Raw genomic sequence first — 13,692 nt, forward strand, 5'->3', positions numbered from 1 at the left:
TGGGAATGCTACACAGCATGGAGCATGTCCTGAGTCCAAGTTTTACGGTATCATTTTTTTTTTCTTTGCAGTGAATTCCTAAGCACTCAGGAGTAATTACAATAAAATATAATTACAGTTGGATTCTCTATACCTTAAATTACTTCTAATATATGTTTGCTTGGTGTCCTGTCTCTTTGTTTGAGATTGTAAATTTCCTAAGATCATGTCTCTGTTTCCTAACTCTACCCAACACCATATACCATGTACCAGGCATGACTTAGCAAGTCATTTAACTTCTTTAGGCTTCATGACCCTCAAATATAAATGAGAGGAGTGGATTATGACCTCAAATGTATATTCCAGCTTTTAAAATTATTACTGTGAATGCTTTGTGCTTATATTATTTTTTTCCATTGAATAACCCAAACAACACAATTTCTTTGGGGATGTAGTGACTGTATAGATTATAGAAAATGACAAATAACACTTAACATCACTTTAGTCTACAATTATACCTCAGTCCTAGATGATTCTATTGAAAGAACCACATAAAAATTGCCACATATGCATAGTGCAATTTATGTGGTTTATTTAGTGATGTTAAATGACCAAAAAGGGTAAGAGGCACAAGAAGGTAAAGAGCGAGTATCATACAATGGGCACAATTAGTGCATGGGTAACTACATTTTTTAAATAAAATCAAATTTTAAGCATAGACTCTTTTTTTTTTTTTTTTTTTTTTGTCCTTTTTGTGACCGGTAAGGGGATCACAACCCTTGGCTTGGTGTCGCCTGCACTGCACTCAGCCAGTGAGCGCACCGGCCATCCCTATGTAGGATCCGAACCTGCACGGCGGGAGCGCCGCTGCGCTCCCAGTGCCACACTCTCCAGAGTGCACCATGGGGTCAGCCCTAGCATAGACTCTTTGAAGTGAAAAAGCACTTAGACATTATTCAGTTCAACATTATTCTCAACAGCATGCCTAGTGCATGAGCAGCCAGTCTACTGTGGACAGTTCCACTGATAACATTGGAATGTTAGACCTAAGCATTAGAGAGGTCACAAACTGGAGTCCCATAGGATAAATTCATCCTGCCCATCTGATTTGTATAACATGGAATTTTTAAAATTAAATGAATGTCCCAAAATTGGAACATTATAAATAAATATCAAAATGTATGACTTCTTTTGAAAAATCTGAATTTTTCAATACTGCTGCTCACTCTGTGCATGACATGCACTTTTCAGTTTGCTAATATCTTTATCCAGCCAGTTCATACATTTATGCTTTCTCCTTGGTCCCTGTTCATATTTGTGTCTGTGACCCCTATGGTAGATTCTCCTTGTACTAGGCCAAAATGTATTTTGCTTTCATTTGGTTCAGTTACCCTTTTTATGTTCTCTGAAGCCAACCTTAATGTCTAATTCCTTGTGAATATGGAACAGTCAATTAAATATTTAAAGAGAGCTATAATATCCTCACTCTCCAAAACCTATGAACAGAGAGGCAATATCATTGGCACGTAGATATTCACCTTAGCTGCGTTCAGATTTTGGTCATAGCATCTTTGAAGCCTTCTGTTGTCTAGAGAAATATAAACAAGTCCTTCAACCACTTCTCATGCACCTTGGTTTTGCATCTTGAACCCTTGTCATCTCTCTCCTTTGGTCATTCTACAGTTTGTCAACACAGCTTGTGGTACTCAGAATGGAATATGTTGCTCTATGTTATGATCTGACTGCTGCAGCCTATAACATGACTACTGTTTCTCTTCTGAATTTCTTACGGCTATCTTTGATGCTTCAGATTGAATTGGTGATGTTTCTGGTTACAGATGATGGACTGAACACATGAATTGAGCTCTGCTCCCCCCTGAAGCTTAAATCAATTATTAAAATAATTATAAAAATTATAAAAATTAATTATTAAAATAATTACAGGGTTTAAAAAAACTAGGCATAAAGAGAATGGGAACAAAATTTTAGGAGCAGAACAGTGGGTGGATAAGTGTACCTGACTTAGCACGCCCTAGAAATCTAACTTTAACCACAAACTCACTAAAGGCTCAGAATGGAAGTCATCATATTCCTCTGGGAAAAAGGGTATAAAGGATTGGAAGTTTGTTTAGGAAACAGATTCCTATGTCACATTCCCAACTGTCCCTACTCTACTTTGACAGAAGGCTGGAGAAATTTCCTATAGAAAAGTTAAAACAGTGGGTCTTAGGGCTGATACACAACAAGAAAATTTGAGAGCACTTGAGAGCAGGGAGAGAGGTGAAGGTTTACAGTTACCGTTCTCCTCCCCCTCAGCTGCCACAACCGTGGCAGGATACTAGAAGAGTCTTCATCTGGGAACATGAGCAGCCTAAGAAGAAAGATTTAAAGATGCTGACATGGGGTCCCCCAAGGAAATGGTCAACCAGATCACACTACAGAAACAATGTCCCTCTACACTTACAAAGCTGCCAATCAATTTTTTATGCCCTAATGTTAATATGAACATATTAAAAAGAATCATTGGATAAGAGAAAACATTTAACATAAAAAGGAAGTACCAAAAAATGAAAAGAAATCAGAGGAAATAGAGATTTTACAGGAATAATAAAACTTCAAAAAGAAAAAAGAAAAACCAACCAAACAAAAAAACTACTGATAACACTCTCAAAGAGATAAAATAATTCACTGTATTCATAAAATAAAAACAAAAACTATAAAACTGAGTATTCAGAGAGCAGACAAAAGAGCTTTTAGAAATTAATAGCACAAATAAAAAACTCACTACAAGGGTTGGAAGACAAAATTAGAGAAATTCTTCAAGAAAATAAGGATGGAAAATAGGAGGGGAAGGATATGAAAATTACAGGATAAATATTTGAATAACAGGGTTCCATGAAGAAAAAGGGGTAGCATTATCCTGAAGAAATTTTTTCAGGAGAAAAAATACCAAACTGAAAGACATAGTTAACCAGATTAAAAAGATCCACCTTGCACCCAGAGTACTGCATGAGAGCTGATGCACATCAAAGCATGCCACTGCAGTATTTCAGAAGATGGGGCCAAAGAGAAGATCCTATAAGCATCCAGTGACAGACAGAGAGGAAAAGACAGAAAAAACAGTTTTTTATTTAAAAAAAAAAAAGAATCACAAAGCCATTGAGCCTCTCAACAGCAACACTGAAAGCTAGAACACAAAGAAAATATGCCTTGAAATTTTTAAGGGAAGGTTAATACCCAAACTATTAAATGTGAAGGTAAAGTTTTCAGATATACAAGGTATCAAAACATTTTCCTTCAAATCACCTATTAAAAGATCAAGTTAGACACATTAAAATTTTGAGTTTATCTGAGCATTCAGCAATTCATGAATAGGGCAGCCCTGTATTGAGGGTGGGTAGTGTTCCACCAAGGGAGCAAAAGGAGAGAAACATTTATAGGTGCTCTCAGAAGCTAGACAAAGAACATATTTGATGGGTTAAAGTGGAAAATCCTTTTAGAAATTAGTTGGCAGTTTCTGAGAAAGTCTCTTGTTAGAGATTAGTTGACAGTTTCTGATTGGTAAAGTCTCTACTTAGAGGTTGGTGGGCAGTTCTGATTGGTTAAGCTTAAGTTTGAGCTTTTGTAGGTTATGTCCATTCACTGAGTAGGGTTTCAGTTACTTACACAGGAACCAAAGGTGCTGGAGCCATTTCAGCCTAATGACCTCCCAATTATTTTAATGCACTCTTTCCAAAAAAGTACTGGAAAATGTACTTCACCAAAACAAAATGGTAAGAAAGAGGAAAACATAGCTTTCCTAAAGCAGGAAATCTGAAGGTGAGAGGCCAAGAGAATCCTCCAAAAGGCTGGAGGTAAAGGAGACCTGGTAAGAAATGAATCCAGATCAGAACTGTTCAAAGGCTCCTGGAAAGACTTTTCTTAAGACAACGAAATTGATAGAATAGCTAATAGATGGGGAAGTGAATTGGTTGAGATGAGATTTGTACACTTCCTTGAGGGAGGGTAAATTTGCGTAAGTTCGTAGAGAGAAGTACATAGAGAGCTAATTAAAAAAACCTAAGGCAATATTTAATTCTAAAGAAAATAAGATATTGTTCAGTAAAGAAAAATTACTCATTCTATATTAACAGCTTAGCTGCACAAAGTATTTACATAGTTAAAATTATGTAAAAACTGAAAATTGATCTAGTGCAATTTACTACGTTACTCTCTAGACAGATGGAAAGTGAGTGGGGATTGTGTAACCAATAACTGAATCCTCAGCTTCCTAAGGATAATGTGAACAGATATTTCATACAACTGATCAAGAAGCAGCAGTATAAACATGTTATTTAGAGATATGAGGGCACTGCTGTTTTTCATAACAAGTCTTATAAAAATATTTGACTATAAAAATTAAATGTTTTTAAAGAAGAAAGAGATTGAGTTGTCTTTAGCAACTGGGTCAAAGCTGTTCCAACTGCTTACTGGAGATGTCTTTGTGGCTATCCCTCAGACAACTGTAAAAGCAAAATTGCACTGGACACTTATTAAAAATAGCAAGGAAGACTTTATTTAAGACTATCACGATAGGGGTCAAGACTATTGCAACAGGAAATGGAGATTAAACTCAACTCTGCTAAAAGTAAAGGCAGGAGGATTTTTGAAAGCTAGAGTGAGCTAATTTAAAAGTATTGGAAGATGTAAGGAGAGAAGATGGTCAGTAAGATTTGGCAGTCTATGTTTGCTAATTGGCTCTTATCGAAGTTAGGCTCCTACTCTCCCATAGAAACTGAGAGACAACAGCCTATCTTTCTCGATGATTACACGTCAAAGGGATGGCTACTAAGTCTAGAGAAAAACATGCCCAGGTTGTAGAAGATTTGCGTCTCAAATGGACAGAGAAAGAACTTACAATTCCAAGTTTTCTAAAGTAAATGCTCTGAGAAAAGGGAGGTCTGGGACCTATAGTCAGTAAGAAGCTTATCTAAAGTTTACTCAAGCTGAGGGGAACATTAAAGCCACCTCAATAATAACTTAATCGCCACCTTTAGAAATCAAACTCTTTCACTCACTTTCTCATCTAGGTATACTCTTTTCTCTGTTCCTTTCTCTCTTACATCATTATAACATAAATCCTGTCAATCAAATTGCCAACCTCAACATTATCTTCTATTCCCCTATAACCAGTACTTCCAAGTCTTACCTTTCATATTCTTTCACTCCACCCCATCTCTCTATTTGTCCCAAGACTACTGCCGATACCCAAACTGTCATCATCTCCCACAGCTGTTATGCTCACCTTATCTTTTTAAGAACTTTAGCAAGGTTTATTTTATCGAGAATACAATTTACTTCTTTTAAGAGTATAATTCAGTGACTTCATAATTTGACTGAGTGGTAAAAGCATCACCACAAATCAATTAAGACATTTTTATCCCTCTAAGCATCACCTTTTAACTGGTCTCCCCGCTTCTAATTTGTTTCCTCTCCAATTCACCTTCCTTATGGCAAAAAGATTTATATTACTAAAACATCTAAGGCCCCAGACAGTAACAGAACAAGACTAGGTTCACATCCCACTAAAGATCTAGTTCAGTTTACTAGCTGCATGAAATTTAGAAAAGTCTTTATAAAATTTACGAAATAAGGAAAACAATACATCTTTCTCTTAAAATTACTGTGAGACAAATAAACACAATATCTCAGTAATTTTTTAAATGATTTATATTGAAATTTTGGTCACCTTAACAATCCATGGTACTTTATGTGAACAACTTTGAGGTCATTTTTCTCAAGAATGTACTTATACAACTGATAGTTTAATCTAAAAACATTCATTCTATATCACTTTCCTGCCATTCATGTATGTGGTTGTTAGTAATACCATCCATAATAAGTTGCTCTTTCTAAATGGCATTTATTGGAATCATTATTTTAAATTCATATTATATGCAAGTGTTGAAACAGAATTTTTTAAACATACTGTTCATACTGTTGTACGAAAACAGTGATTCCAGGATACTAGCTTGGCTGCAAAGAATAATGTGACTGTTTGTATCAACATTCTTTTCAACCATCTGCTAAGTACAATTCAGCTAGCAATTATCTAGCAATTAAGCCAGCATGTCAAAAATCTTAATTGCCAACTCAACCAATTTTCAGAGTTATATTAATGATAATAGCTATGCAGCAAGCTCAATTTAATAAAAATACTTAGAACATAAATCTCAGCAATTCTAACTTGTTTTCTGAACCATATACTGCTTTTGAAGTGGAAATGAGATACGCAGAAAAAATGTTTGAGTATGAGGACTGAAATTTAATATCAAATTCTTCCCTTTCACGGCTTTTTAAATTCTTCGGTATTTTCCCTTAAACAGAAATACCTGTCATTTACATTTCTTTTCTTTTGATAGTCTTTGTTTAGATAGAGCATATGCCTCCTAACCAGACAGACTTCTTCTTTCTTGAACTTAAAATTGTCTACTTATTGAAAAGATTCAATGCATTCTTCTGGTGTGTCAAATTGGGCGTATTTTCCTAGAGATATATTAGAAAACAGCCCAGCCTATGGAGTCAGAAATCCTTAGGTTGGAAATTCCAACTCTTGTGCTTATTACTGTGTGACCATGGGCACCTTAAAGCCTACATTGTATAAGGGCAAAAGTTAACGAATGTTACACCATCAGCACTTCATAAGCGCTCACATGCAGCCAATACAAACCTTTTGTTCTGTTGTAATCCATAATTTAGGTAGTATTAGAGATATATTGTAGGCATAAGCTGCTGGCTTGTGTTTCCTAATCAACTCTTTAAGAAAATAACTAACACTATCTTACTTCTCTGCTCACAAAACAAACGCTGTGGTCACCCATCACTCTGACCTAACAAAGCCAACAGAGACTCCAAAAGATGCCAATGTTCAAATGCAACCCTCCTCTCATAAGCACTTAGAGGCTTAACATTTTATTTTTCTCTTGAAGACTTGTCAATAAAATTTTCTTCTAAGAAAATCTCAGATCCCACATTTCACTTTGACTTTATGATGAGGGGCTGTCATGTAGAATGTGGCAAGGAGGTGTCTTCCAACTTTTTTGGATTTGTATTTTTGCTACCATGGTGCCAAATTCAACTGTCACTGTGGCTCTCTGAAAAGAATTTGACACCAAGGCATTTATACTTACTATTTGATTCCACATCAATTTGTGCATATATTCAGCAAACATTTAATTTGTGTGTAAGTCTCTGAGTTAACCAACATGGATACAAAGAAGAATAAAAATGTTTCTGCCCCAGAGAAGCTTTCGTGGCAGAGATATAAATGCACACACACAAATGTACACATACACTCACACACTCACATTCACAATAAAAAATAAAAGTGATAAGTAGGAAAAGAATTATGCAGATAAAGAGAGTATTATGAAGTTAAGAATAAACTAAATGGTATTATTCATTTCTAAGAGAAATAAAATTAGATGATTATTCATTAAAAAAAATAGAACAAGTTGCTTTGTTCCTTACTATTTCAACAAGATAATTACTGGATCAAAAGTGCAAACTGTGAACCAACAGTTTAATAAACAAGATGTGCTGTCATGTGTGATTTTATTCATGGAATCTACCATTGTTTAGTGATTGCAATATTTCCAATTGTGATGATGACAAAATCTATGCTATGTATTACTAAAACGCAGGCTGATTGTATTTCTGTTAAACTCCTATGAATCAACTACCATTATAATTAAAGTTTTGTTTTTTTTTTTCTTAACCCAGGTAAAGTCTTCTAAGTGTTTAGGTTTCAAGTTAATGATTTAATGAATGAGGATAACTGATGGGTTTTTTTTTTTTGTATTCAACTGTATTAATATATCACTGCCTTTGAAATACACCATCAGAGAAATTACATGCATGTTGTATGTTAATACAAAAAAAGGAGTCACTTAATATATATGTCTGTCTAAACATAGAAATAAAAAGGCTATGTCAAAGCCAAAATCAAAAATAATCTTTCTAATGCATGACTCTTAAAGATTAGTAGTGATGAATAATTTTGACATGGAAAATTTGTCTATAGCGATCAAGTCATCAGCATAGATTCAATTCAACTCAACTTTGAGCCTTTTAGGATTAACATGTTTGTATGGTCTTTGCACTTTAAAAAAAAATGCATCCCCATGTTTTCCTCATTTGAACACACAACAACTCTCTGAATTAGATGTTACTTTTGTGCTCCTTTTAGAGAAGAAAACCACAGTTAATAAGATTAATAACTAGCAGAAGTGTGGATCCCAAATCCTTCGTCCTTTTAATAGCTTATATTATCTCTTCCATGTGCAAGGCATTCCATGAGGGGTACAGAGCACATAAAAATTTTTCTTGATAACTGACTTGTATTGAGTTTACAAAAGATCAACATCTATATTATCCCCTTTGAGTGTGACAATGACCCTGTGAGGCAAAAACACAAATTTCCAGGAGGCTTAAACACTAATGAGAAAAGGATAAGAAAACAGTAGAACGAACTATAAGACAGCATTTGATCAGGACTTTGGTTGATCAAAGGAGGAGCCAGGAAGATTAGGAAAGTCAGTTCGCCTCCCAAAGGTAACTGAAACAAATTGATACATAAAGCCAGATGGGGACCATGAATCTTTAAAGTCTGGTCCTCCAGGGGATCTTTGGAAATGTGCTGTTCTTCCTTGGCCAGAGATTTTCTAGAGGAAAAAAAAAATGAACATTACTTTCAACATCAAAAAGTGAAAGTTCTCCGAGAACAAATCTTTCTAGAATCTTAGAGAAGAAAGGGATATGCCAGACCAAATGAATTTCCAGTATAATGTCAATCTTAAGCAAAAGTCCATGTATGTGTTTGTAATGAAAGGATAAATATAATGACTGAAAATTGAGAAAGTCTGGCTTTAAGAAAGGTTAACAGATTCAGGGCATTTTTCACTGTATAGAATAATAACTATCTCACACCTCCACTTCTCTCTCTGTTTTGAGGTGCCAGCACCAGGGCTTGAATGCCAGGGCATTTTGAACAGCAGCTTAGAGTGCCAAGAAGTGAGGGGATCAGATGATAAGTACAAAAACAACTGTTAGGAGAAAAAGTGGAAGGCCAAAATCAGAGTAGTCAAATCCCTTGTGAATGTAGTCCAAAGATTGGCGACTGTAGAGGCAACAGAGCAGAACAAGAGATGTGATTAACGTCAGAGGATTCAGAACTTTTCAGTGCTCAAACCAGTCTGCGCATCACAGCTTTCTCTCAGTGCATGCTGGGCATAGGTGTGTGGGTTAGGCTAGGTTAAAGGTCCAGAATTGTAGAGAGCAATGACACATGGAAGGAAGATGATATCAATAAAACCTAGAAATTTTCAAAAACAGGCAAACAGGGTGTTTTTGGTCTGTATCTCTTGCCTAGTTTGTTGGCCTTTTAATCCTAGATTAAACCATTTTGTTTTCTCTAACTCACTTTTCCCTGCTTAATTTAGATATAATTTTCTAGACTTAGAAAAAAAAAATCGTGGTTAAGTTTTACAATAACCACTTCGTATTCATCATAGGATTTTCTATGCTATAAGTAATATAGATATCAGAGAAATGGAGAATTTATGCTGCCAAACTTACTTCCATCAGAACACAGGTACATGTATATGAAGATAAAAGTATAGTGTTAAAAGCAGACTTTGCGTACTCACTGCATTAGTTATGTTGTTATGTGGAGAAATTTGAAGTTAATAAGCTGATAGAAAAATATATAGCTTGTGTCTATACATGCAAAGTAGTGTCGTTCTTATTTCAACATATTCACAATAAAGAACATACCATCTCCTTTGTATGTGTAATAATACACATGTGTAGTACATCACGCTTTATAAAACATTTTCCAAATATAAAGCTCTGTTAATCTTCACAGCAAACCCAGAGGTAGGTATTACTATGAATGCTTTTATATAGATGGGGAAAGAACAATTTAATTTGTTTAAATGACCTGACCAAGGGGCCAAAATTTAGACTCAAACCTAGTGTGTATAATTCCACAGGTAAGTAACTAAGCTGGAAATAGAATCCTGTCCTCTATACATCTGCCTTATTTTCAGTAAACTTTATTAATTGTAGAATTAAAATGAAAGAACACATAGGTATACCTTTAGTTATAGAAGCAATTATTATTACAATTTTAAACAATTCATAGGAAAGGATATCTGCTTATTTTTACCTCGTATTTTTACCAGTTTATTGATTTACATATTAGTTATGTTTGAAAAGTTTTGTGCAGAGTCAAAATGTATATATCAATGTTTATTTTCCTTTTAACTCACATGATAAAAAAGGCCAGGAATGAATACCCAAACCTCTTTTAGTTCTATAAACAATCATAATTGCCATAAAATAGCAACAAATAAGCTCAAAGTGTAACATATTTTAAAATTCAAAACAAATGATGGCATAATCATTGGATAAAATGAAAATAGTCACAATTAGTGAAAACTACCCTGCCTTTGAGATAGTCATGAACACATGGGAATAAGTTAGAAAAGGAAAAACATAAAATGATCTCATTTATTGAATATCCCGGTGCTTTCTTGATGGTCTCACGGGAGATGAAGACCAACCATTAGGGGAAATAATTATTAGGCTATCAGCATAATTTCCATTTGGGAGATTTCTGTAAATGGAATGCACAGATCCTGCCAACTAGAGGGAATTCTATTAAGGTAGAATGTAGCTTAATTGTTGAGCACTTATTATTTGCAAGTCACTATATTAACATTTTGGTTTACTATTCTAAAGCTGGAAAGTTTAGAAAATAGTTCTCCTAATTCTACAGATGAGAAAACTGAGGCACAGGAAGGTTTATCATCTCAACTTTGCACAGTATCACAAAGGTACTAAATGATGAAGGATGGAGCTTGACTTTGAACCCAGCTTGTCTGAGAACAGAATTTATGTTCATAACCATTGCAGTTAACCACATCTGCCAACAAAATTTAAACTTTAAAATTTCAAAGGATCATTCACATAGACATGCCTGAAAGACAACATCTACTTTTGTACTTTTTCTTCAGTGAGTTTTTTTTTTTTTGTCTTTTTCACGTAGATTTGAATTTGTCAATGAACTTTCTCCATCCTCCTTCCTGAGTGAACAATTTGTTATATCTGAATTTTGCCCTTTGTTTTTGTTCTATTTTTCCCTCAGAGAGAATATCCTTATTAGAAAGAACTATGTATAAAATAAAATAGCCAGAATGATCAATATGTTTAAGTAAGTCTTTGTTTATGTATGTACTACTACCAGCTGGATTCCCTAATTTTTTGCTAATTCCATTAAAAATGAATATGCTTACACGTAAGTGCACATAGTTATATGTACCTAATTTACATGATTGGATAAATTCAACTGAAAACATACTATTCCTTATCTTCTACACACCTTTAACAGCACACAGAGCTTACCCTTTCATTGACTGGTTTTTCATGGTTTATCCAAATGGCTCGTGAGCAACCCAAGGTAGTAGTCATTTGCTTTTTCCCCCCCAGAAGCTCAGAAGAAGCAATTGGAAGAGAGTATAGAGCTGATCCAAGACGAATGTGTGTCAGAGAATGCAGATCACTCTACAGAGGAGCCTGCTGAAGGAGGGCCAGATGCGGATGGAGAAGAGATGACTGATGGGATAGAGGACTTCGATGAAGATGGGGGTCATGAGCTGGTAGGAACTAAACATTTGGTGTCCATACCCTTTGGGTAAGAGCACTAGCACGTCAGCAATTCATCCACTCTAAAATAAGTATTGAATCATTTGGGGCTTATTTCTTTCTTCTACTCATATATTTAAAGGAACTCCAATATAGTGCTTTGCACATAATAAGTGCTCAATACTTTTTTGCTAACTGAAAATATGAGGGCATAAATGAATGAACAACAGAAATATTATATGTGAGATTATGTATACCTAAAGTGCTGAATGAAAGATTAACTTTCCCAAATGCTCCATCGTGAAAGGCGTCTTGCATTTGTGCAATTACAAGTGAACTGCATATGATTATAATATCTTGGTAACAAATGGCCATTTACTGAAAGATACATGGCTCCCTCTCTTATTTATTGGTTTCATTCACTGATGATAATTATCTATACTAGTTGCAGGACAACAGTCCTTTTTACAGGCTGCTCATGAAGATGAGCCATTGGTTTGTGGCCAGTTCACCAGTTTCAATGTCTTTGTTGCTAATCAGTTTTTATGATTTACGAGTTTAGCTAAGACCTAATTTTTTACATTTTATTTTCCTAATATTGTAATCATTACACTGCCTATTTCCAGACATCTTTTCCTGCATAAACACACCAGGGACTTGGTAAATATATGCTGATGAGGATATTATTTCTCATATGTTATCAACCATGAAATTAAATATACTATCTCAAAGGACTTGACTAATAAAAATGGTACAAGGGCAAGTATGTGTGTGTGTTTCCAGCTCTCAAATATCTATGGACTGATCATATTAAACTTGGCTTATCCAAGGTAATATCAAACTCCAGTTTGTTTTAATACTTATTGTTACTTAACTAACTTTGCCGTGGTCATTGTGGCTGTTGTTTTGGCATGGTAACCACTTTAGCAATAGTTTCAAAGACAGCTTAATTTTACAAAATTCTATATTGACTTTTAATATTCTAGTTCTTTAAATTTCATGGCACCTTCATTTAAACTTTTCAAACATGAGCTTTTAACAATCACCCCTATTTCTACAAAAGTCTTTATCAGTTTGAGTGACTTAAATACCTGTTTTAAGAATTATATTGATTTCAGGAATCTATTGTAAAGGACTAGAATGGAGGACAAACAAGTTTCTCTGCTTCTCCTTAGGCAGGCTTGAATTTAACAGCATGATTTCCTCAACTCATTCTAATCAGACTTCCCTTGTCAACATTCCATTGGGACTTCTCTTGTCTAGCTCTTTGGAGGCCTCCATGTTGCCATTTCCAATGGTTACCTCTCCATCATTACTTTTACTTCCCAGCTGAATTTTCCATAGCTGAGCACTCCCTTCTTCTGAGAAATTCTCCTAACTTACCAATTGCTCATTCTCAGTTCCCTGTGCGGAATCTTTTCCTCCACACTCTCATTTTAAGTACTGGAGTAGTTCAGGGCTTTGTCATAGGCCACCCTCTCTTTCTACACTTTTCCAAGGTGACTTTTTCAAATACCAGAGCTTTAAATATTATCTATAGGCCAAAGATTTCAAAATCTACATTCCTATTTCTGATCTCTTCCTGAAACTCTAGACTCAATTATTCAGCTGCCTATCTATAATAAACAACTGAAATTTAATATTGCCAGAAGCATTCGTGATTTTTTTCTAGCCATCTTATTTTTTCCCTGTCTTCTTCATTCTGGTAAATAGCATCATCTTCCACATGGTTATTAAAACCAAAAGACTAAAATTATCTTTAACCCCAACTCCTGCCCCTGTTAATTTTACCTCCATATTGTAACCCACAGCTAAATACACCTCCATCATAAGCACCCTGCCTAAGCCACCATTCCTGTCTTTCAGACTCTTTGATGACATCTACACTGGTTTTCTCAGTTCAGCTCTTTGCCCCATGCAATCCATTCTCCACAGGAGAATAAAATTCTTTATAAACTATACATTAGATAATGTCACTTCCTTGCTAAAACCCTTTCAGTGTTTTTCATCATATCTATAATCAAAATC

At 35.0% G+C, this 13,692-nt stretch overlaps 1 protein-coding gene across 9 annotated transcripts in view; it reads left to right on the forward strand.

Annotated features, from left to right (window-relative positions):
- RALYL (RALY RNA binding protein like) overlaps positions 1 to 13,692 on the forward strand; it is a 711,785-nt gene that overhangs the window by 665,309 nt on the left and 32,784 nt on the right. For 7 of the 9 annotated variants that reach the window (XM_063079136.1, XM_063079135.1, XM_063079134.1 and 4 more), the window contains one exon: positions 11,509 to 11,713. The exons of 1 other annotated variant lie outside the window; for it this stretch is intronic. In XM_063079136.1, the coding sequence (XP_062935206.1) occupies positions 11,509 to 11,713 (205 nt within the window). The remainder of the gene's footprint in view (positions 1 to 11,508; positions 11,714 to 13,692) is intronic. One more of the 9 variants, XM_063079131.1, reaches the window with a different exon arrangement.

The sequence above is a fragment of the Cynocephalus volans genome, chromosome 15 (assembly GCF_027409185.1).
Source record: "Cynocephalus volans isolate mCynVol1 chromosome 15, mCynVol1.pri, whole genome shotgun sequence".
In the NCBI taxonomy this organism is placed as follows: domain Eukaryota; kingdom Metazoa; phylum Chordata; class Mammalia; order Dermoptera; family Cynocephalidae; genus Cynocephalus; species Cynocephalus volans.